We start from the raw sequence: 22103 nt of genomic DNA on the forward strand, positions 1-22103 counted from the left end.
GCTTGGCGCGCCCCCTGGCGGAGCGGCGGAGCACGGCGCGGGAGCACCCGCGGGGCGCCTGGGGGATAAGAGCGGCATCCCATAGAGCCCCATAGCACCCCATGGAGCTCCATAGCACCCTATACAGCCCCATAGCATCCCATAGAGCCCCATAGCATCCCATAGAGCCCCATAGCACCCCATGGAGCTCCATAGCACCCTATAGAGCCCCATAGCATCCCATAGAGCCCCATAGCATCCCATAGAGCCCCATAGCATTACATAGAGCCCCATAGCACCCCATGGAGCTCCATAGCACCCTATAGAGCCCCATAGCAAAGCATGGATCCTTATGTCACCCTACATCACCTACAGTGATAGCAGTGATTGCACTCAATGGAGCCCCATGGAACCGCATGGCACGCCATAGCACCACCATAACAAACTATGGCACCCCATGGCACCCGTCAGCACCCCATGCCATTACCACAGCACCCCATAGCACCACCATAGCACTCCATGGCACCCCTCAGCACCCCATAGCACCACCATAGCACCACCATAGTACGTCATGGCACCACCATAGCACCCCATGGCACGCCATGGCATCACCATAGCACCACAATAGCACCACCATAGCATCACCATAGCACCCCATAGCACCACCACAGCACCCCATAGCACCACCATAGCACCCCCATAGCACCCCATAGCACCCCGTAGCATCACCACAGCATCACCATAGCACCACCATAGCACCCCATGGCCCCCATCATTCCCCTCCACCAGCACCCTGGTGCTGCCTGCACCGGATCCCAGTCCCATCCCCGTCCCCCTCCATGTCCCGGTGCCCACAGAGCACCCGGAGCCATCCTACAAAGCCCACGCCTGTGTTTATTTGGCACCGTTTGGTGCTTGCCGAGGGGGGACGCACGGACGGGAGCAGGTCCCTAAGGCCACGGTTTGGGGGGGGGGGGGGGGGGGGGGGGGGGGGCAGAGTGGGACACTGGGATGGGGACCCCCGCGCCCATCACAGCTCCATGGCGCTGCCACCGGACGATGTCTTCAGCGGCACCGAGTCGAAGCCGTCCGGCAGCCTCTGCGGGGATGGGCATCAGCAGCACCGCGGTGGGAGCGCGGCACCGGGTGAGGCTGTGCCACGCGCCCCCCCCCCCCCTTTACCTTAGAGGTGAAGGACTTGATTTTGCCAAAAAGGGACTTTTTGGTGGCAAAAAGCAGATCGTCCTCCGCGTCCTCCCCCTCCATGATGGCGCACGTGTCCGGCGCCGGCAGCTCGCTCTCCTTGGCCGCCGCGTTCATCACCAGCCTCGAGTACTTGTACTCCAACCTATGGGTGCACCGGGGGCCGGCACCCGGTTCATGGTGATCCCCATTCCCCCCCCCCCAACCCTGCCCCATCCCATGGGCACCGCTCACTTTTGGTTCTTCTTCCAGAAGTAGGCGGCGAGGGCGGCCAAGAGCGCGGCGGCGCCGGTGCCCGCGGAGATCCCCACCTTGAGCCAGAAATCGGCGCTCCGGCACGGCCGCACCGTTGGTGGGGGCAGGCTCCGACCGCCCCGGCACAGCCGCGGCTCCCGCCACACGTACGTGGTTCTCTGCAGGGGGAGCAATGGAGGGGTTGGGGGTGATGCCATTGGGAATAGCAGTGGGGTGGTTCTGGTGGGTGTGGGCACAGCGTGGTTGTGGTTACGCCATGGTTATGGTTACATCATGGTTATGGTCATGGTTACATCATGGTTGTGGGCACACAGTGGTTGTGCTTACACCATGCTTGTGGTCGCACGATGGTCGTGGTCACACCATGGTTATGGTTACACTATGGTCATGGTTACACCATCGTCATGGTCACGCCATGGTCGTGGTCACGCCATGCTCGTGGTTACACCATAGTCATGGTTACACTATGGTTGTGGTTACACCATGGTTGTGGGCACACAGTGGTTGTGCTTACACCATGCTTGTGGTCGCACGATAGTCATGGTCACACCATGGTCACGGTCACACCATGGTTGTGGTCATACGATGGTGGTGGTCACACCATGGTTGTGGCTATATCATGGTCGTGGTTACACCACAGTCATGGTTACACTATGGTTGGGGTAACACCATAGTTGTGGTAACACCATGGTCATGGTCACATCATGGTCATGGTTATACCATGGTTGTGGTCACACCATGGTCATGATTACACTATGGTCGTGGTTACACCATGGTCACAGTCACACCATGGTCATGGTTATACTACAGTCGTGGTTACACCATGGTTCTGGTTACACCATGGTCGTGGTCACACCACGGTTGTGGTTACACCATAGGCGTGATCACACCACGGTTGCAGCTGCACCATGATTATGGTTACACCATGGTCATGGTCACACCATGGTTGTGGTCACACCATCATCATGGTTGCACCACGGTCATGGTCACACCACAGTCATGATTGCACCATGGTCATGGCTACACCATCATCATGGTTACACCATGGTTGCAGTCACACTGTGTTCATGGTCACACCATAGTCATGGTCACACTATGGCTGCAGTCACACCACGATCATGGTCACGCCATGGTCATGGTCACACCATGGTTGCTGTCACGCCATCATCATGGTCACACCACAGTCATGGTTGCCCCATGGTCATGGTCACACCATCATCATGGTTACACCATGGTTGTGGTCACACTGTGTTCATGGTCACACCATAGTCATGGTCACACTATGGCTGCAGTCACACCACGATCACGGTCACGCCATGGGCATGGTCACACCATGGTTGCTGTCACGCCATCATCAAGGTCACACCACAGTCATGGTTGCCCCATGGTCATGGTCACACCATCATCATGGTTACACCATGGTTGTGGTCACACTGTGTTCCTGGTCACACCATGGTCATGGTTACACCATGGCTGCAGTCACACCATGGTCATGGTCACACCATGGTCGCGGTCACACCATGGTTGCTGTCACGCCATCATCATGGTCACACCACAGTCATGGTTACACCATGGTCATGGTCACACCATCATCATGGTTACACCATGGTTGTGGTCACACTGTGTTCATGGTCACACCATGGTCATGGTCACACTATGGCTGCAGTCACACCATGGTCATGGTCACCATGGTCATGGTCACACCATCATCATGGTTACACCATGGTTGCGGTCACACTGTGTTCATGGTCACACCATGGTCATGGTCACACCATGGCTGCAGTCACACCATGGTCATGGTCACACCATGGCTGCAGTCACACCATGGTCATGGTCACACCATGGTCATGGTCACACCATCATCATGGTCACACCACAGTCATGGTCACACCCTGGTCGCGGTCATACCTGGACGCCACCAAGGCAAGCGCTGACAATGGGGCGATAGTGGCTGGAGGAGCAGCGGGGGCACCCTTCGCCCGTCACCCACAGGAAGTGGAAGGTGCAGCCGTCACAGGTGCCCTCGGGGCATTTACTGCAGGGGGGACACACATAAAACCATGGGGGGGTCACCTGGGGAGGCACCAACACAGGGATGGGGGGCACAGCACAGGCAGCACCGCATGGGGGCCCCCAAGCACCCACCTGGGCACGCTGAGGGTGCCGGGGCTGGGGAGCAATGGGTCACAGCGCAGGCGGATGGCGGTGGCGCGGCCGGAGCTGCACGGCTGTGTCACATCATTGGACCTGCATGGATGGACATGGGGGTCAATGGGGGGCACTGAGGGGATGCAGTGGGGGGCGCAGGGGGGGGGCACGCACCGGTAGAAGAAGATGATGTCGGGCAGGTCGGGGTGTCCCAGTGGGAAGAGCTCCGGAGGGGAGGTGATGCCGTCCAGGGTGGAGCTGGTGGTGACCCCTGTGGGACAGGGGGGCAGGGATATGGGGGTCTCATAGGGCTGGGGGGGGACCCCATGGCACTGAGGGGTGCCTGGGGATGGGAATGGGGGCTCCCTGGGGATGGGGTCCCTGGGGATGGAGATTGGGGTCCCTGGGGATGGGGTCGATGGGGATGGTGGCAATGGGGATGGGGGTCCCTGGGAATGGGGTCGATGGGGATGGTGTTGATGGGAATGGGGGTCCCTGGGAATGGGGTCGATGGGGATGGTGTTGATGGGAATGGGGGTCCCTGGGAATGGGGGCCCTGGGGATGGGGTCGATGGGGATGGGTCCCTGGGGATGGGGTCTCTGGGGATGGGGGTCCCTGAGAATGGGGATGGGGTCCCTGGGGATGGGTCCCTGAGAATGAGGATGGGGTCCCTGGGGATGGAGATTGGGGTCCTTGGGGATGGGCCCCTGGGGATGGGGTCGATGGGGATGGGGGTCCCTGGGGATGGGGGTCCCTGGGGATGGGGGGTGCCTGGGGATGGGGTCAGTGGGGATGGGGATGGGTCCCTGGGGATGAGGTTGATGGGGATGGGGGGTGCCTGGGGATGGGGATGGGTCCCTGGGGATGGGGTCAATGGGGATGGGTCCCGGGGCTCACCCAGGATGCGGTCCCCGAGGCTGATTGGCTGTGAGGAGATGGGGCCCTGGTGGCGGGGGCGGTCGGGGGGCACGAGCGTGGCCTGGCACACGTAACCCGTGACCACGCGCAGCCGCGCCTCCGTCACATTGTCACTGCAGGCAGCCGCCTTCCGGCCCTGCGGGCAGCACACACAGGGGCATGGCCGTGGGGGCGTGAACATACATGTGTGTGCGTGAACATACGTGTGTGTGAACATACATGTGCTTGTGTGCGAACATACGTGTGTGTGTGTGTGAACGTGTGTGCATGCATGAGCATACGTGTGTGAACATACATGTGTGTGAACATACATGTGCTTGTGCGTGAACATACGTGTGTGTGCGTGAACGTGTGTGCGTGCATGAGCATACGTGTGTGAGCACGTGAACATGTGTGTGTGAACATACATGTGTGCATGAACATATGTGTGTAAACATGTGTGTGCATGAACATACATGTGTGTGAACATACATGTGTGAGAACATACATGTGTGAGAGAACATACATGTGTATGAATGTGTGTGCATGTGAACATGTGTGTGTGTACATGTGTGCATGTGTGTGCTTGTGTGCTTGTATGACTCTGCATGTAGCTGCATGTGCGTGTGCTTGTATGACTCAGTATTTGCATCAGTGACTATGAGCATGTGTGCATGTATGAGTGCACGTGTGTACACACACACAGGTTGACACGTGTTCATGCACACATGCATGTTCACCCACATACTTATGCTCTCACATATACACACGTTCTCTCACAATGTATGTTCTCTCACATACACGTTCTCTCTCACACACGTATGTTCACACACACATGTTCATGCACACACATGTATGTTCTCTCACACATATATGTTCACGCACACACATATGTTGTCACACACAATGTATGCTCATGCACACACATGTATGTTCTCTCACACACATATATGTTCATGCACACACGTATGTTCATGCACACACACGTATGTTCTCACACACATGTATGTTCTCTCTCACACATATATGTTCACGCACACACATGCATGTTCACGCACACACACATGTTCTCTCACACACATGTATGTTCTCACACACACGTATGTTCACCTACACACAATGTATGCTCATGCACACACACACGTACGTTCTCTCACCCACGTGCTCCCTTTCTCACACACACGTGATCTCTCTCTCCCCCACGTGATCTCTCTCTCCCCCACGTGATCTCTCTCTCTCCCCACGTGATCTCTCTCTCCCGCACACGTGCTCCCCGCACCTGCGGCCCGCAGAGGCTGACCCGGAAGTGGTGCCGGTAGCGCCGCCCGCGGGGGGTGAAGGCCGGGCCGGTGCTGAGCGCGGCGGGCGCCGCCATGCTGGGGAACTCGAACCGGAGGAGCCGGCCCCGCAGCGGCAGCGCCGCCGAGCAGTTGTTGAAGCAGAGAGAGCGCAGCTGCGCAGAGCGTCAGCGGGGGGGGGGTACCGGGAACAGCGCCCCCTGCAGGGAGCCGCCCGGGGGCACCACAGGGGATGGGCGGGGAGGGGGGAACCCACCCATGGACATCATCACCCCATTGACATCACCCCATGGACCCAAACCCCATGGACATCATCACCCCATGGACATCACCCCATGGACATCACCACCCATGGACATCATCACCCATGGACATCATCACCCCATGGGCATCACCCATGGACATCATCACCCATGGACATCATCACCCCATGGGCATCACCCATGGACATCATCACCCATGGACACCATCACCCATGGACATCATAACCCCATGGACATCATCACCCCATTGACATCAGCCACAGACCCAAGCCCCATGGACATCATCCCATGGACACCATCACCCATGGACATGACATCAGCCACAGACCCAAGCCCCATGGACATCATCCCATGGACACCATCACCCATGGACATCACCACCCATGGACATCACCCCATGAGCATCATCACCCCATTGACATCACCCCATAGACCCAAATCCCATGGACCTAAACCCCATGGACATCACCCCATACACATCACCCCATGGACCCAAACCCCATGGACCAAAACCCCATGGGCATCACCCATGGACATCATCACCCATGGACATCATCACCCATGGACATCATCACCCCATTGACATCACCCCATGGACCCAAACCCCATGGACCCAAATCCTATGGACATCACCCCATGGACCCAAACCCCATGGACCCCAACCCCATTGACATCTCCCCATGGACCCCATCCCATGAACCCAGTCCCCATGCCCCCCCCAGGCACACAGAGCCAGGTACCTGGTTGCTGTACGTGCCGGGCCCGCAGGGGTGGCAGGCGGGGAGCCCATCAGCGGGGTGACCCCGCAGGTAGGTGCCGGGCGGGCAGGGCCGGCAGGCGCCCACTCCATGGTCCATGACGTGCCCGGGGGGGCACGGGGCGCAGGAGCCCTCGGCCTCGGGGGCGCAGCGCCGGCAGAAGGAGGCCACCCCACCGAGGACATTGGTGACGTTGATGGAGTAGAGCTTGGCCACGTCGCTGGTGTAGCGCCGGCCCTGGCAGGGACAGCACCCGTCACCCATAGCACCCAATGGGGATGGGGATGGTGGGGGGGGGACACCCCATTCCTCACCTCTTCATGGTATGGGGTGCGCTGGAAAGCCCATGTGAAGCTCATGCTCGCGTTCTTCTCCACCACGTAGGTGTAGGACTGCTTCCCCCGTGGGCCTGTCCACGTCTCCACCGGGGTGTTGGTGTGGGAGTTGATGCCCTTGTGTGTGGATGGAGCAATGGTGGGGACCCCCCTCTATACACCCCAATGTGTGTGCCCCCCCCAACACACAGGTCCCATCTCTCACCACCATGAAGTAGAGCTCGCAGTTGACGGTGCAGATGGTCTCAAAGACGAAGGTGATCCTGGCCACCTCCTTGCTCTCTGTGTCCTCCAGCACCGGGCTCGGGGGGCTGTGGACAGCAGCGTTGGGACCCATGGGGCTGCATCCCCCCCATCCCTCTCTGGGTGCTGGTGCCCCCCTCACCTGAAGCCCGGCACCACCAACGTGAGGATCATGAAGTCGTTGTCGGAGGCTCCGGCCGCTGTGTAGATGTAATCCCCGGCCACCTCCCAGCCTGCAGGGACACGGAGGGGGCTCAATGGGGTCCCCAATGCAGGGCACAGCACCCAGGGGTGCTCGGGTCCTACCTGCTATCCCCTTGTACTCGAAGTTGATGCCGCTGAGCACCGTGGTCTCCATGTTGGGGGGCAGCACGTTCCACCACTTGTACTCCAGCCCCAGCACCGGCTCCATGCCCGCGGGGCAGCTCAGGCAGCCTGCGGATGGGGGGGGGACAGCACGGAGCTGTGGTGGTACCCAACAGACACCACCCCAACACCCCGATACCCATTGGGGACAATGATGGTGATGTCTTGATGGGAACCACCAACCCCCACCAAGAGCTCTGGGCACCCCTTGGGGATGAGGTGATGAGAGTGATGTTCTTAATGGAGCCATGGGGACAGGAGGGGACATCCCAGCACTGGGGTGGCACCCACCAACCCACTGGCAAGTCTGGCACACAGGTCATCCCTTGGGGACAATGACAGCGATGCCCATTCTGGAGCCCAACATGACAGCGATGCCCTTTCTGAAGGGACAACCCAGCAATGGGATGGAGCCCACCAACCCCCTGACACCCACAGGCACCCACGTCACCCCTTGGGGACAATGACAGTGATGCCCTTGCTGGAGCCATAGGAAGGGACAATCCAGCAGTGGGATGGAGCCCACCAACCTCTTGACACCCTCAGGTCACCCCTTGGGGACAATGACAGAGATGCCCTTTCTGGAGCCATAGGGACAGGAGGGGACAACCCAGCAGTGGGATGGAGCCCACCAACCCCCCGACACCCTCAAGTCACCCCTTGGGGACAATGACAGCGATGCCCTTGCTGGAGCCATAGGAAGGGACAATCCAACAACAGGATGGAGCCCACCAACCTCTTGACACCCCCTGACACCCTCAGGTCATCCCTTGGGGACAATGACAGCAGTGCCCTTGCTGGAGCCATAGGAAGGGGCAATCCAGCAGTGGGATGGAGCCCACCAACCCCCCAACACCCACAGGTACCCCTTGGGGACAATGACAGCAGTGCCCTTTCTGGAGCCATAGGAAGGGACAACCCAGCAATGGGATGGAACCCACCAACCTCTTGACACCCACAGGCACCCCTTGGGGACAATGACAGTGATGCCCTTGCTGGAGCCATAGGGACAGGAGGGGACAATCCAGCAGTGGGATGGAGCCCACCAACCCCTGACACCCTCAGGTCATCCCTTGGGGACAATGACAGCGATGCCCTTGCTGGAGCCATAGGGGGGAACAACCCAGCAATGGGATGGAGCCCACCAACCTCTTGACACCCCCTGACACCCTCAGGTCACCCCTTGGGGACAATGACAGCGATGCCCTTGCTGGAGCCATAGGAAGGGACAATCCAGCAATGGGATGGAGCCCACCAACCCCCCGACACCCTCAGGTCACCCCTTGTGGGCCGACAGAGCTGACACTGGGACCCCAAGGACCCAACACGGGGACAGAACCCGGGGTGCCCCATTGGCAGCAGCGGTACCGGAGCCGTTGGAGTAGGATCCCATGGGACAGGGCTGGCAGGCGGAGCCGTTGGTGGCAGCGAAGCCGGGGTTGCAGGGGGGGCATCGGGTCCGGCCCCCCGATGGGGGCAGCTTGGCCGCCTGCGGGAGCTCCTCGCTGCACACCTTGGGCTCGGCCCATTTGAACATCAACTGCGTCTGCAGAGCGGGGGGCCGGGGGCTGAGCGGGGCCGGGGGGGGGCACACGGAGCGGTTCCCCCCCTCTTTCCTTCCGTACCTCCCCGTGCTCATCGCACGCACTGTGAGTGTAGAAGTAATCCTTGTCCGTGCAGGGCGGCCGCGGCTTGCAGGAGGCTGAGCCGGGCTCTGTGGGGATGCTCCCATCACCCGCGTGTCCGTGGTACCCCCACCGCGGTCCCCTCCGTCACCGCGGGGTGGGGATGGGGTTTAGGGGATGGGGGCCGTGTCCCCGCTCACCCGCGTAGGTGCCGGGCTCGCAGGGCTGGCAGGAGGTGGCCCCTTTGGCCGAGGAGGAGTCGGCCGGGCAGGGCTGGCAGGAGGAGGAGCCGGCGGTGGACGCGAAGGTGCCCGGTTTGCAGGGGAAGCACTCGGAGGTGAAGGCAACCCCTGGCATGGGATGGGGATCAGTGCAGGGGGTGATGGGGGCGATGGGGACACCCCCGCTGCATCCATCCATCCATCCCTCTATCCATCCATCATCCATCCATCATTTATCCATCCATCCCTCTCTCCCTCCCTCCCTCCCTCCCTCCATCATCCATTCATCCATCCATCCATCATCCATCATCCATGCATGCATCCATCCATCATCCATCCATCCATCATTTATCCCTCCCTCCCTCCCTCCATCCCTCCCTCCATCATCCATCCAGACATCATCCATCCAGACATCATCCATCCAGACATCATCCATCCAGACATCATTTATCCAGACATCCCTCCCTCCCTCCCTCCATCATCCATCCATCCATCCATCCATCCATCCTCCATCCATCCATCCATCCATCATCCATCCATCCATCCCTCCCTCCCTCCACCATCCATCCATCCTCCATCCATCCCTCCCTCCCTCCACCATCCATCCATCATCCATCCATCCATCATCCATCATCCATCCATCATCCATCCATCCATCCCTCCATCCCTCCACCATCCATCCATCCTCCATCCATCCATCCATCATCCATCCTCCATCCATCCATCCATCATCCATCCATCATCCATCCATCCATCATCCATCCATCCATCCATTCATCCATCCATCATCCATCCATCCATCATCCATCCATCCTCCATCCATCCATCCATCCATCCATCATCCATCCATCATCCATCCATCCATCCCTCCCTCCCTCCACCATCCATCCATCCTCCATCCATCCATCCATCATCCATCCATCATCCATCCATCCATCATCCATCCATCCATCCATCCATCCATCCATCATCCATCCATCCATCATCCATCCATCCTCCATCCATCCATCCATCCTCCACCATCCATCCATCCATCATCCATCCATCATCCATCCATCCATCCCTCCATCCATCCATCATCCATCCATCCATCCATCATCCATCCATCATCCATCCATCCATCCATCATCCATCCATCATCCATCCATCCATCCATCATCCATCCATCATCCATCCTTGCAGCCTGCACCTACCGGTGATGCCGATGTTCCTCACCAGCACCGGCTTGGGCACCTTGGACCACACGGAGAAGGCCGTGGTGCGCCAGAAGAGGACGTTGTTCCCGCGGCTCAGCTCCACCTGGATGGAGAGGGGTGATGGGGGGGGGGGGTGTCAGCACCCATGGGTGGGGGGGTTGAGGGCTTAACCCCGCTCTGCCAGCACCCACCCTCATGGGGCATCTTCTTCACAGGGGATGGACAAGGGACCTTGGGGGGGTGCAATGAGGGACCCCCCCCCCGTCACCTCTCCCTCCCCGTGTCACTCCCCCCATGCTCATCACTCACGCTATGGAATTCCCAACCCTTCTCCGTTGTCCGCATCCACCGCGACTCCTCCACTGTGGCCTGGCACTGGTCGTTCTGCACCTACAGGAGTGGTGCAAGGATCCCCATGTGCCCAGGGACACCCCCATTGCCACCAGGAACACCCCCATTGTCCCAGGAACACCCCCGTTGCCCCCAGGGACACCCCCATTGCCCCCAGGGACACCCCCATTGTCTCCAGAGACACCCCCATTGCCCCCAGGGACACCCCCAATGCCCCCAGGGACACCCCCATTGTCCCCAGGGACACCCCCATTGCCCCCAGGGACACCCCCATTGCCCCAGGGACACCCCCATTGTCCAGGGACACCCATTGCCCCCAGGGACACCCCCATTGCCCCCAGGGACACCCCCATTGCCCCCAGGGACACCCCCATTGTCCCAGGGACACCCCCATTGCCCCAGGGACACCACCGTTGCACCCAGAGACACCCCCAATGCCCCCAAGGACACCCCCATTGCCTCCAGGGACACCCCCATTGCCCCAAGGGACACCCCCATTGTTTCCATTGCCCCCAGGGACACCCCCATTGCCCCCCCCTTTGCCCCCATCACCTACAAAGAACTCGAAGACGATGCTGCTGTCGGGGTACAGGTACTCGAAGGACACGGTCCCCGACTGCTTGAGGTTGACGGCGTACATGAGCGTGGCCGTGCACTCATCCGTGTTGGAGGCCACGTAGTCCCCCAGCGGTACCCACGTTGAGCTGGGGTTGGGGGACACATCCCCATCACCAGCATGGACCCCGTGCTGGTGGGGATGGTGCCAATGGGGCAGGGGGGTGGCGTTGGGCATGGGGGATGTGTCCCTGGGGGACATTCGCATTGTGATGGGCAATGGGGAGGAGGAAGAGGAGGAGGAGGAGGAGGAGGAAGGATCCCACACCGGAGCTGATGGATGGATAATGGAAGCGCTGCTGGAAGTAGGTTACATTTGCAAGTTGCATAAACACCGCAGCAGCACCGGAGCCACCGGTACCGGGAGGGTTGGATGGTGCCAGCACCAGTGCGGTGCTGGTTCATGGCACAAAGGTATGGGGATGCTCCCTCCGAGGAGGGTTGGGTGCTGTGGGTGCCCCATGGTGGAAGGTAAAGGTGTTGGGTTGTGGGGACACCCATGGGTGCTCCTTCTGTGAGGGTGTGGGTGTCCCATAGGGCTGGGGGTCCCACCACCCATAGGGTCCCTGTAGCGCCCTGCCAGCATCATCCCCCCAGGGCACAGTGATGGAGGGAGGGTGGGGGAGCAGGAAATGGGGTGCTGTCCATGCATAGAGGGGGCACAGCACCCATCCTGCTCGCTGCTGCACCGTCACCATTGTGCCAGGGCAGATGAGCCCCCAGCAGCACCCCATGGGGGGGAAACTCCTCCTCTGGAGGAGCTGGACCAGAGGATCTCCAGAGTGCTTTCCAGGCCTGATGATGCTGTGACCCCCTCCAGCCCTACTGATGCTGTGACCCCCTTCCAGCCCTACTGATGCTTTGACCTGCTTCCAGCCCTACTGATGCTGTGAGCCCCTTCCAGCCCCATTGATGCTCTGACCCCCTTCCAGCCCCATTGATGCTGTGACCTCCTTCCATCCCCGTTAATGCTGTGACCTCCTTCCAGCCCTACTGATGCTGTGACCCCCTTCCAGCCCCAGTGATGCTGTGTCCCCCTTCCAGCCCTACTGATGCTGTGACCCCCTTCCAGCCCCGTTGATGCCATGACCATTCCCAGCCCTACTGATGCTGTGACCATTCCCAGCCCTGTTGATGCTGTGTCCCCCCTCCAGCCCTACTGCTGCTGTTAGCATTCCCAACCCCACTGATGCTGTGACCCCCTTCCAGCCCCATTGATGCCATGACCACTCCCAGCCCTACTGATGCTGTCCCCCCACTCCAGCCCTACTGATGCTGTTACCCCCTTCCAGCCCTACTGATGCTGTGTCCTCCTTCCAGCCCTGCTGCTGCTGTGACCATTCCCAGCCCTACTGATGCTGTGTCCCCCTTCCAGCCCCATTGATGCTGTGCCCCCCCTCCAGCCCCGCTGATGCCGTGCCCATCCCCATCCCCACCTCTGCCACCAGCACTCACCCCGTGCAGTTCTCCACCGCATCCCCAAAGCCATCATCGCTGTCCAGGCTGGTGGCGACGCTGGCGAAGCCGTGGGGCACCTCATCCCACTCATCAAAGCGGACCCCGGTACCCAAGGAGTAGGTGCCCTCGGCGCAGGGCCGGCACCGCTGCGCCTTCATGTCCAGGAACTCACCCGCCCTGCATGAGAACGCTGCATGGGGGGCACAGGGGTCACCCCAATGCGGATTCACCCCCCCCAAACACTGCTCCTCCCGCCCATCCCGGCCTTACAGCACTCGGTGCCCCTGACGGGGTCCGGCAGCCCGGTGCAGAGCCCCGGTGTGTGCGGCACCGCCACCCGCCACCGCGAGCCCGCGCTGTCACACGCCGTGTACTCGTAGTGGTACTCGGACTGCGGGAGAGGAGACACACGGGGAGCTGCGGCCCCGGGGCACTGCGGGGTGATGGGGAACACACCCCCTCCCTCCAAGGAGAGCCCGTTGGTGGGAGCACCCTGCACTGGGAGCAGCCTCCGTTGGGAGCAGCCTTTACTGGGAGCATCCTTTACTGGGAGCATCCTTTACTGGGAGCACCCTGCACTGGGAACATCCTGCATTGGGAGCACCCTCCATTGGGAGCATCCTTAATTGGAGGCACCCTGCACTGGGAGCACCCTCTATTGGGAGCACCCTTCATTGGGAGCACCCTGCATTGGGAGCATCTTTCACTGGAAGCACCCTGCGTTGGGAGCACCCTGCATTGGGAGCACCCTGCATTGGGAGCATCCTTCACTGGGAGCACTCTGCATTGGGAGCATCCTTAATTGGAAGCACCCTGCATTGGGAGCACCCTCTACTGGCAGCATCCTTCACTGGGAGCATCCTTCACTGGGAGCATCCTTCACTGGGAGCACCCTGCATTGGGAGCACCCTGCATTGGCAGCACCCCCTATTGGGAGCACCCTGCATTGGGAGCACCCTCCATTGGCAGCACTCTCTATTGGAAGTATCCTTCACTGGGAGCACCCTGCATTGGGAGCACTCTCCATTGAGAGCACCCTCTATTGGGAGCACCCTGCATTGGGAGCACTTCCAATAGAGATTGGAAGTATCCTCTATTGGGAGCATCCTTCATTGAGAGCACCCTCCATTGGAAGGACCCTTTGGTGGGAGCGCCATCCATTGGGAGCATCACCACTGGGAGTACCCCCCATTGAGAGCACCCTTCATTGGGAGCATCCTCCATCAGGAGCACCATCCATCAGGAACACCCTCCATTGGGAATACCCTCCACCTGAGCACCCCCCACTGGATGCATTCTTTGGTGGGCGCACCCTCCATCAGAAGTGCCCTCCATTGGGAACACCCTTCATCGCAAGGACCCTTGGGTGGCAGCACCATTGCGGTGCCGCCGGCAGGATCAGAGCCGGGGCACTGTGACCTTCTGGGCTGGGACTGGCTCCAGGCCAAGGAGCCGAATCCAACCGGAGCCATTGATCCCAGTGAAGGCCGATGCCGCTGGCTCTGGGGCGGTGGCAGCATCAAGGGGGCCCCCAGCCTGGGCTGGGGACACAGAGCTTGGTGCCACCAGCACCGGGACCCCATGGGTGCAGGAGCAGCGCTGGCTCCGGGTGGATTCCAATGGGAAGAAGGAGCTCGTTCCCCTCTTCCCAAACTCCCCCCTGGTACAAAAGCACCGAATTTCCCCTTAAATCCCAACCTTTTGACCCAATTCACCCCCGGGGGGGGGGGGGGTGCGGGTTGGGGCTGTCCCCAGAGAGGGATGGGGACAAGGGACACAATTCCCCCCCATGGGGGTGTTTCCCTGGGCCGGGAGCCAGCCCCATCCCATTGTTCCCAACTCTGGGCTCTGGAACAAACACACGTGGAAAACCGGATCACAGACCCAGATGAAAGCAGCCGCTGGGCATCGGGGGGGGACCCCATGGGGTGAGCAGAGCCCCCCCCCTTTCCCCTCACAGGGCAATCTGTCCCCATTGGGCCAGCATGGAACCAGCCCATGGGATATGGGTGACACCCACTTCCCCCCCATTGGGGTTTGGGGGCACTACGATGTCTCCCCAGTGTCAGAATCCAACTGGGATGTGGGGACATCAAGGACCTGGTGGCCATAGGGACCCCCCTGGATCACTCCCAGCATCACAGACACCCCCCCCTTATCCATCCCATCGCTATAGGGGACCCTTTGCAGCATCCCCCTTCTCTTTACAAGCAGCACAGCCCGGTCCATACATCCCCTATGGGTGACAGCCCCTCCATGGGATCCCCTTCTAGGCGAGGGTGGAGCCACCCCCACTATAGGGACCCCATACACACACTATAGGAACCCACACAGACACTATAGGGGACCCCTCCATGCTATAGGGACGCTGCCACGCTATAGGGAACCCCCAATGCTATAAGGACCGCACACACTACATGGAACTCCACACTATAGGGACTCCCCCCACGCCATAGGAGCAGCCCCCCCGTAATATAGGGACACCCACAACCATTATAGAGACACCCCCCCCTGCTACAGGGGACCCCACACCTGTTATAGATACACACACACAGCCTATAGGGACCCTACACCCATTATAGAGAAAGATACACACACTATAGGGGACCCCACACCCGTTATAGATACACACACACCCCCTATAGGGACCCCACACCCCATATATGGGACCCCATACACCATATAGGGGACCCCACAGCCATTACAGAGAACCCCCCGCACCCGATAGGGAACCCTACACCCGTTATAGAGACCCCACACACCCGATAGGGACCTCCCGCACCCTATAGGGGACCACACACCCATGATAGAGATCCCCCGCACCCTATAGGGACCCCCTCGCACCCTATAGGGGACCCCACACCCGTTATAGAGACCCCACACACCCGTTATAGAGACCCCACACACCCTATAGGGGACCCCACAGCCGTTACAGAGACCCCCCCGCACCCTATAGGGGACCCCACAGCCGTTATAGAGACCCCACACACCCTATAGGGGACCCTACACCCGTTATAGAGACCCCACACACCCTATAGGGGACCCTACACCCGTTATAGAGACCCCACACACCCTATAGGGGACCCTACACCCGTTATAGAGACCCCACACACCCTATAGGGGACCCCACAGCCGTTACAGAGACCCCCCCCGCACCCTATAGGGGACCCCACAGCCGTTATAGAGACCCCGCCCTATAGGGGACCCCACAGCCGTTATAGAGACCCCCCGCACCCTATAGGGGACCCTACACCCGTTATAGAGACCCCCACACCCCCTATACGGACCCCCCGCACCCTGTAGCCCCCCCCCGCGGTACCGGTACCTCCTTGCAGACGTGGAGCCGCTCCCCGGCGGTCCCGGTCCCGGTCCCGGCTGCGGCCGCCAGGCTCAGCGCCAGCAGCGCCCAGCGGGCCCCGGCCATGGCGCAGGATTCGGCCCCGAACGGGCCCCGAGCACCGGGCACGGGCCCCGCCCCTCCCGCTCAACGGCCCGGCCCCGTGCGCGCACCTGCGGGCACCTGCGCCCGCCCCCGCCCCGGGGCGGAGCGGAGGAAACGGGAACAACGGGAACGGGAACGGGAGCGGCGCCGTTACCGTGGGAGCGCCGGAGCGGGAGCGGAGCCGAGCAGCGTTATCCCGGCAGCGTTATCCCAGCATCGTTATCCCAGCATCGTTATCCCGGCATCGTTATCCCGGCATCGTTATCCCAGCAGCACCCGACATCATTATCCCGGCATCGTTATCCCGGCATCGTTATCCCGGCATCGTTATCCCGGCATCGTTATCCCAGCATCGTTATCCCGGCATCGTTATCCCAGCATCGTTATCCCAGCATCGCTATCCCGGCATCATTATCCCAGCATCATTATCCCGGCATCGTTATCCCGGCATCGTTCTCCCGGCATCGTTATCCCAACATCGTTATCCTGGCATCATTATCCCAGCATCGTTATCCCAGCACTGTTATCCCTGCAAAGCCTGTTACTGGGAGCGTGATCCCGGGAATGGCACCAGGAATCACCCTCTCCACCCACCCCCCCTCGGCCCTCCATCCCTGCCTGGCACCGGGAGTGAATTCACCCCCCCCCACACACACACCCCGGGAATGGTCCCATCTCCTGTTAAGGGCTGGGGGCACCAGGACACGGGGAATGGGGGAAAGAGGGATATGGGACATATGGGAATATGGGATATAGGGAGATGGAGATATGGGATGTAGGGACATGGGGATATTGGATATAGGGACATGGGACACACATGGGAACATGGGATGCAGGGACATGGGACACGGGATATGGGGACATGTGATATAGGAAGAGGGGACACATAGAGACATGGGGATATGGAATACGTGGACATGGGATATAGGGATGTGGACATGGGATAGAGGTATATAGGGACATGGGACACACATGGGAACATAGGATGCAGGGACATGGGACACGGGATATGGGGATATGTGATATAGGAAGAGGGGACACATAGAGACATGGGGATATGGAATACGTGGACATGGGATATAGGGACATGTGGACATGGGATAGAGGTATATAGGGACATGGGACACACAGGGGCAGGGGGACCTGGGATACGGGGACAGGGACTTCAATAAAGCACTGACACTGTCCCCAGTGCTCTCCTGCAGACAGGGGCTGCCCACGGCATGGACTGGAGGACCCTTCGCTGGGTGGCCGAGCCCAGAGCAGTGGTGACCGGTGCCACCTCCGGGTCCATGGGCTTTGCCAATGGGATCAGGTTCCACAAGGCCAAGTGCCAGGTCCTGTACTTGGGCCACAGCAGCCTCCTGCAACGCTCCAGGCTTGGGAAGAGCGGGGGTGCTGAGTGATGGAGCTGAACAGGAGCAGCTTGTGCCCAGGCAGCCAAGCAGCCCCCAGCATCCTGGCCTGTACCAGCACCAGTGCGGCAGCAGGGCCAGGGCAGGGATTGAGCCCCTGCACTGGGCACTGGTGAGGCCGCACCTCGGATCCTGTGTTCAGCTCTGGGCCCCTCACTACAGGAGAGACCTTGAGGGGCTGGAGCGGGGCCAGAGAAGGGCAGCGGAGCTGGGGCAGGGCCTGGAGCACAGTGTGATGGGGAAGGGCTGAGGGACCTGGGGGGTTCAGTGTGGAGAAGAGAAGGCTCAGGGGGGACCTGATGGCTGCCTCCAACTGCCTGAGAGGAGGATGGAGCCAGGAGGGGCTGGGCTCTGCTCCCAAGGAACAAGGGATGGGACAAGAGGAACCGGCCTCAAGCTGCACCAGGGCAGGGTTAGATGGAGCTGAGGAACAATTCCTGCCCCAGAGGGTGCTCAGGCATTGGAACAGGCTGCCCAGGGCAGGGCTGCAGGCACCGTCCCTGCAAGTGTTCACACATCCTCAGTGCCATGGGTTAGGGGTGGCCTTGGCACTGATGGGGACCGGTTGGACCGGATGGGATTAAAGGGCTTTTCCAGCCTGTTGGCTCCATGGGATACAGGGAGCACGGCGGCCACGCCTCCACCCCCGTCCACACGGGGGCGCTGCAGTGCAGGTGACGGCGCAGGGACGGGGGTAACGCGCGGCCCCGTGTCCGTGACACTGGGCCCATGCGCGCTCCCGGTGCGGCGGCGGCCGCGGGTCAGACTCGCAGCAGCTCAGCGGCTCGGCGCCTCGCCTATCTGATCGACTCATCCCGCCCGCGCCGCCGCCGCACAGCGCCCCGGGATGGGAACGGGGCTTCGCGGCGCTGCTCTTCTCATCTCGGCCGGGGCCGATCGAATAAGATCAACGTGTAGGGCTGTGAGCGGGGGGCACCGCGGCCTCGCACGCCCCTTGCACACACACACACGCACCCCTTGCACACGCACGCTCGCACGCACCCTTTTCACTCACACTCGCACTCACGCACCCGCCGCTCGCCCCCCGCCGCCAGCTTATGGCGCGCCCGCGCGGCGCACGATGGGAAAAGGCGTGGCCAAGCCAGGCCCCGCCTCGCCACACCGCGCCCCCTGCTGGTTGGGAGGACCGAACCTCTCCTCTGCCCCCTTGCACAAGCACAGGACCCCCCTCTCCTCCCACCGGGAGGAGCCCCATGGGGCCCCCCTCGCCCCACAACTACTGGGGACCCCACAGCAGCCAGCCCCCTGCCCTATGGGACCCCACAGCACCCAGCCCCCTGCCCTATGGGATCCCACAGCACCCAGCCCCCTGCCCTATGGCACCCCACAGCTGCCCTTGACCCACACAGGGACCAGCCCCACAACCCCTGGCAGCCAGCCCCACAGAAGCGCCTTGACCCATAGCTTCCAGACCCCTCCCAACCCCCAGGACTCCAGATCCATGGGAACCCCCCCACCAACCAGCCCCATAGCAGCCCCCCTGCCCCACAGAACCCCAGCAAGGCACCACTGCTGCCCATAGGGGAGCCCCCGCTTTATTTCCAGGCTGTGCTCCAGCATTCCCAATGTGGGCAGTGACAAACCCATGGGCACAGGGGACAGACCCCCCCATGGCTGGACATCCCACTGCTGGGGGGGTAGGAGAGGGGTCCCAGCCCCACAAGTCCCCATGGTAGGAGGCTGCAGCGTGCCCCCTGTGAGCCACTGGGTTCAGCATCAGGAGAAGGTGCCCATGGGGCACAGCTGGGTCTGCCCCTGGTCCCATTGTGCACCCCCAGGGGTGCGGAGGTGCCCCACAGAAGGGGGGGTCTAAGCAGGCCCCCCCCATAGGTCCGGGCTGGCTGTGGGGCGCCGGGGGGGTGGTACCGGGCTCTCTGTGGCTGTCAGCGCTGCAGGGGGGGGGTCACTTCACCACCAGCACATAGAAGGCCATGAGCACGCAGGCCACAGCCACGGCCACGTGCAGGCGGGTGCCGATGACAGCGGCTGTGGGGGGGGCAGAGCAGGGTCAGGTTTTGGGGGGGAGACGACACCCCATGTCCCCATCCCCATCCCTATATTCCGTATCCCCATCCTCATGTCCCCATCCCCATCCCCATATCCCCATCCCCATGTCCTCATCTCCATCCACATATGCCATGTCCCATCACCATGTCCCCAAACGCATCCTATATCCTGTGTCCCCATATCCCATATCCCCACCCCATATCCCGTGTTCCCATCCTCATATCCCATATCCCCATCCCCATATCCCATGTCCCCATCCCCATCCCCACGTCCCCATCCCTATATCCCATGTCCCCATCCCCATATCCAAATCCCCATGTCCTCATCTCCATCCCTATATCCCATGTCCCCATCCCCATATCCCATGTCCCCATCCCTATATCCCATGTCCCCATCCCCATACCCCCATATCCCATGTCCCTATCCCTATATCCCCATCCCTATACCCCATGTCCCCATCCCCATATCCCATGTGCCCATCTCTATATCCTGTGTCCCCATCCCCATATCCCTATATCCCCATCCCTATATCCCGTGTCCCCATTGCTGTATCCCCATCCCTATATCCCATGTCCCCATCCCCATATCCCTATATCCCCATCCCTATATCCCGTGTCCCCATTGCTGTATCCCCATCCCTGTATCCCATGTCCCCATCCCCATATCCCTGTCCCCATCCCCACCCCCATATCCCATGTCTCCATCCCCATATCCCTGTCCCCATCCCCACCCCCATATCCCATGTTCCCATCCCCATATCCCTGTCCCCATCCCCATTCCTATATCCCATGTTCCAATCCCCATATCCCCGTCCCCATTCCTGTATCCCCATCCCCATATCCCAATCCCCATATCCCGTGTCCCCATATCCCTGTCCCCATCCCCATATCCCAATCCCTATAGCCCGTGTCCCCATCCCCATCCCTATATCCCATGTTCCCATCCCCATGTCCCCCCCGCTCCCCACTGACCCTTGTAGAAGACTCCCCAGAGCCCGCGCTTCTCGCCCAGGAGCCAGCCCTTGATGCGGGGCACGTGGCGCAGGTGGGCGCAGGTGCACACCAGCAGCAGCGCGAACACCACCAGCCCGTCCAGCGAGTACACTGCGGGGCACACAGCCCATAGGACACACACACCCCATAGGGACCCACAGAGACTCATAGAGCCCATAGGGACCCACAAACCCCATAGGGACCCACAGACCACATAGGGACCCACACACCCCACAGGGACCCATAGAGCCCATAGGGACCCACAAACCCCATAGGGACCCACAGACCACATAGAGACCCACACACCCCACAGGGACCCATAGAGCCCATAGGGACCCAGAGACCCCATAGGGACCCATACATCCCATAAAGACCGGGCACCCCCCATAGGGCCCCACTCCCCCCTTTAGGGCCGCACTGCCCCCCACAGGGCCCCACTGCCCCCCTTAGGGCCTCACTGCCCTCCACAGGGCCTCACTGCCATCCACAGGGCCCCACTGCCCCGCATAGGGCCCCACTGCCCCCCTTAGGGCCGCACTGGCCCCAACAGGGCCCACTGCCCCCCATAGGGCCCCATTTCCCCCCTTGGGGCCCCACTGCCCCCCTTGGGGCCCCACTGATCCCCTTAGGGCCTCACTGCACCCCACAGGGCCCCACTGCCCCCCCTAGGGCCTCACTGGCCCCCACAGGGACCCATTGCCCCCCTTAGAGCCCCATTGCCCCCCACAGGGCTCCATTGCCCCCCTTAGAGCCCCATTGCCCCCCATAGGGCCCCACTGCCCCCTCACCGTTAGTCATGGCGGCCGCTGGACCCCCAACTCCGTTACCGGCCCGCCCGCGCTGCGCATGCGCGGGGCGCCCTCCCCGTAGCCAACGCGACACCGGAACACGCAGGGCGGGCAGGCGAGTGCCGAGGCAGTCGATAGCCCGAGCGCCAGGCGGAGGTTTAAGGCTGGGTGGCCGGAGCAGGCAGCATCAATCGAGCGCCTATTGAGGGGCAGCATCAGTGCCACC

At 61.1% G+C, this 22103-nt stretch overlaps 2 protein-coding genes and 1 non-coding gene across 3 annotated transcripts; all 3 read right to left on the minus strand.

The window, feature by feature from the left end:
* Window positions 1-987: 987 nt before the first annotated feature.
* LOC133217526 (endosome/lysosome-associated apoptosis and autophagy regulator 1-like) lies at window positions 988-16688 on the minus strand. The gene is made up of 23 exons (XM_061363095.1): window positions 16538-16688; window positions 13483-13603; window positions 13210-13402; window positions 11696-11843; window positions 11098-11178; window positions 10786-10891; window positions 9572-9721; window positions 9372-9460; window positions 9115-9292; window positions 7687-7815; window positions 7523-7613; window positions 7343-7448; window positions 7117-7254; window positions 6785-7039; window positions 5763-5936; window positions 5060-5087; window positions 4484-4669; window positions 3760-3856; window positions 3583-3684; window positions 3346-3472; window positions 1417-1595; window positions 1162-1327; window positions 988-1078 (listed from the first exon to the last, which is right to left on the minus strand). The coding sequence occupies exons 1-23, from the start codon at window positions 16634-16636 to the stop codon at window positions 1010-1012; spliced, it is 3012 nt and encodes a 1003-aa protein (XP_061219079.1). The 5' UTR covers window positions 16637-16688; the 3' UTR covers window positions 988-1009.
* A 2137-nt stretch (window positions 16689-18825) lies between these two features.
* On the minus strand, window positions 18826-19130 carry LOC133217599 (small Cajal body-specific RNA 2). The gene has a single exon (XR_009726902.1). It is a non-coding gene; the product is annotated as a small Cajal body-specific RNA 2 (non-coding RNA).
* An 802-nt stretch (window positions 19131-19932) lies between these two features.
* TMEM167B (transmembrane protein 167B) lies at window positions 19933-21887 on the minus strand. Its single transcript, XM_061362752.1, has 3 exons — window positions 21878-21887; window positions 21069-21200; window positions 19933-20076 (listed from the first exon to the last, which is right to left on the minus strand). Exons 1-3 carry the CDS (start codon window positions 21885-21887, stop codon window positions 19994-19996), a joined length of 225 nt encoding a protein of 74 aa, XP_061218736.1. The 3' UTR covers window positions 19933-19993.
* Window positions 21888-22103: the final 216 nt, after the last annotated feature.

The sequence above is a fragment of the Neopsephotus bourkii genome, unplaced genomic scaffold (genome assembly GCF_033783945.1).
Source record: "Neopsephotus bourkii isolate Nb327-2 ecotype Australia unplaced genomic scaffold, CSIRO-AGI_Nbou_v1 NB_1139, whole genome shotgun sequence".
NCBI lineage: Eukaryota > Metazoa > Chordata > Aves > Psittaciformes > Psittacidae > Neopsephotus > Neopsephotus bourkii.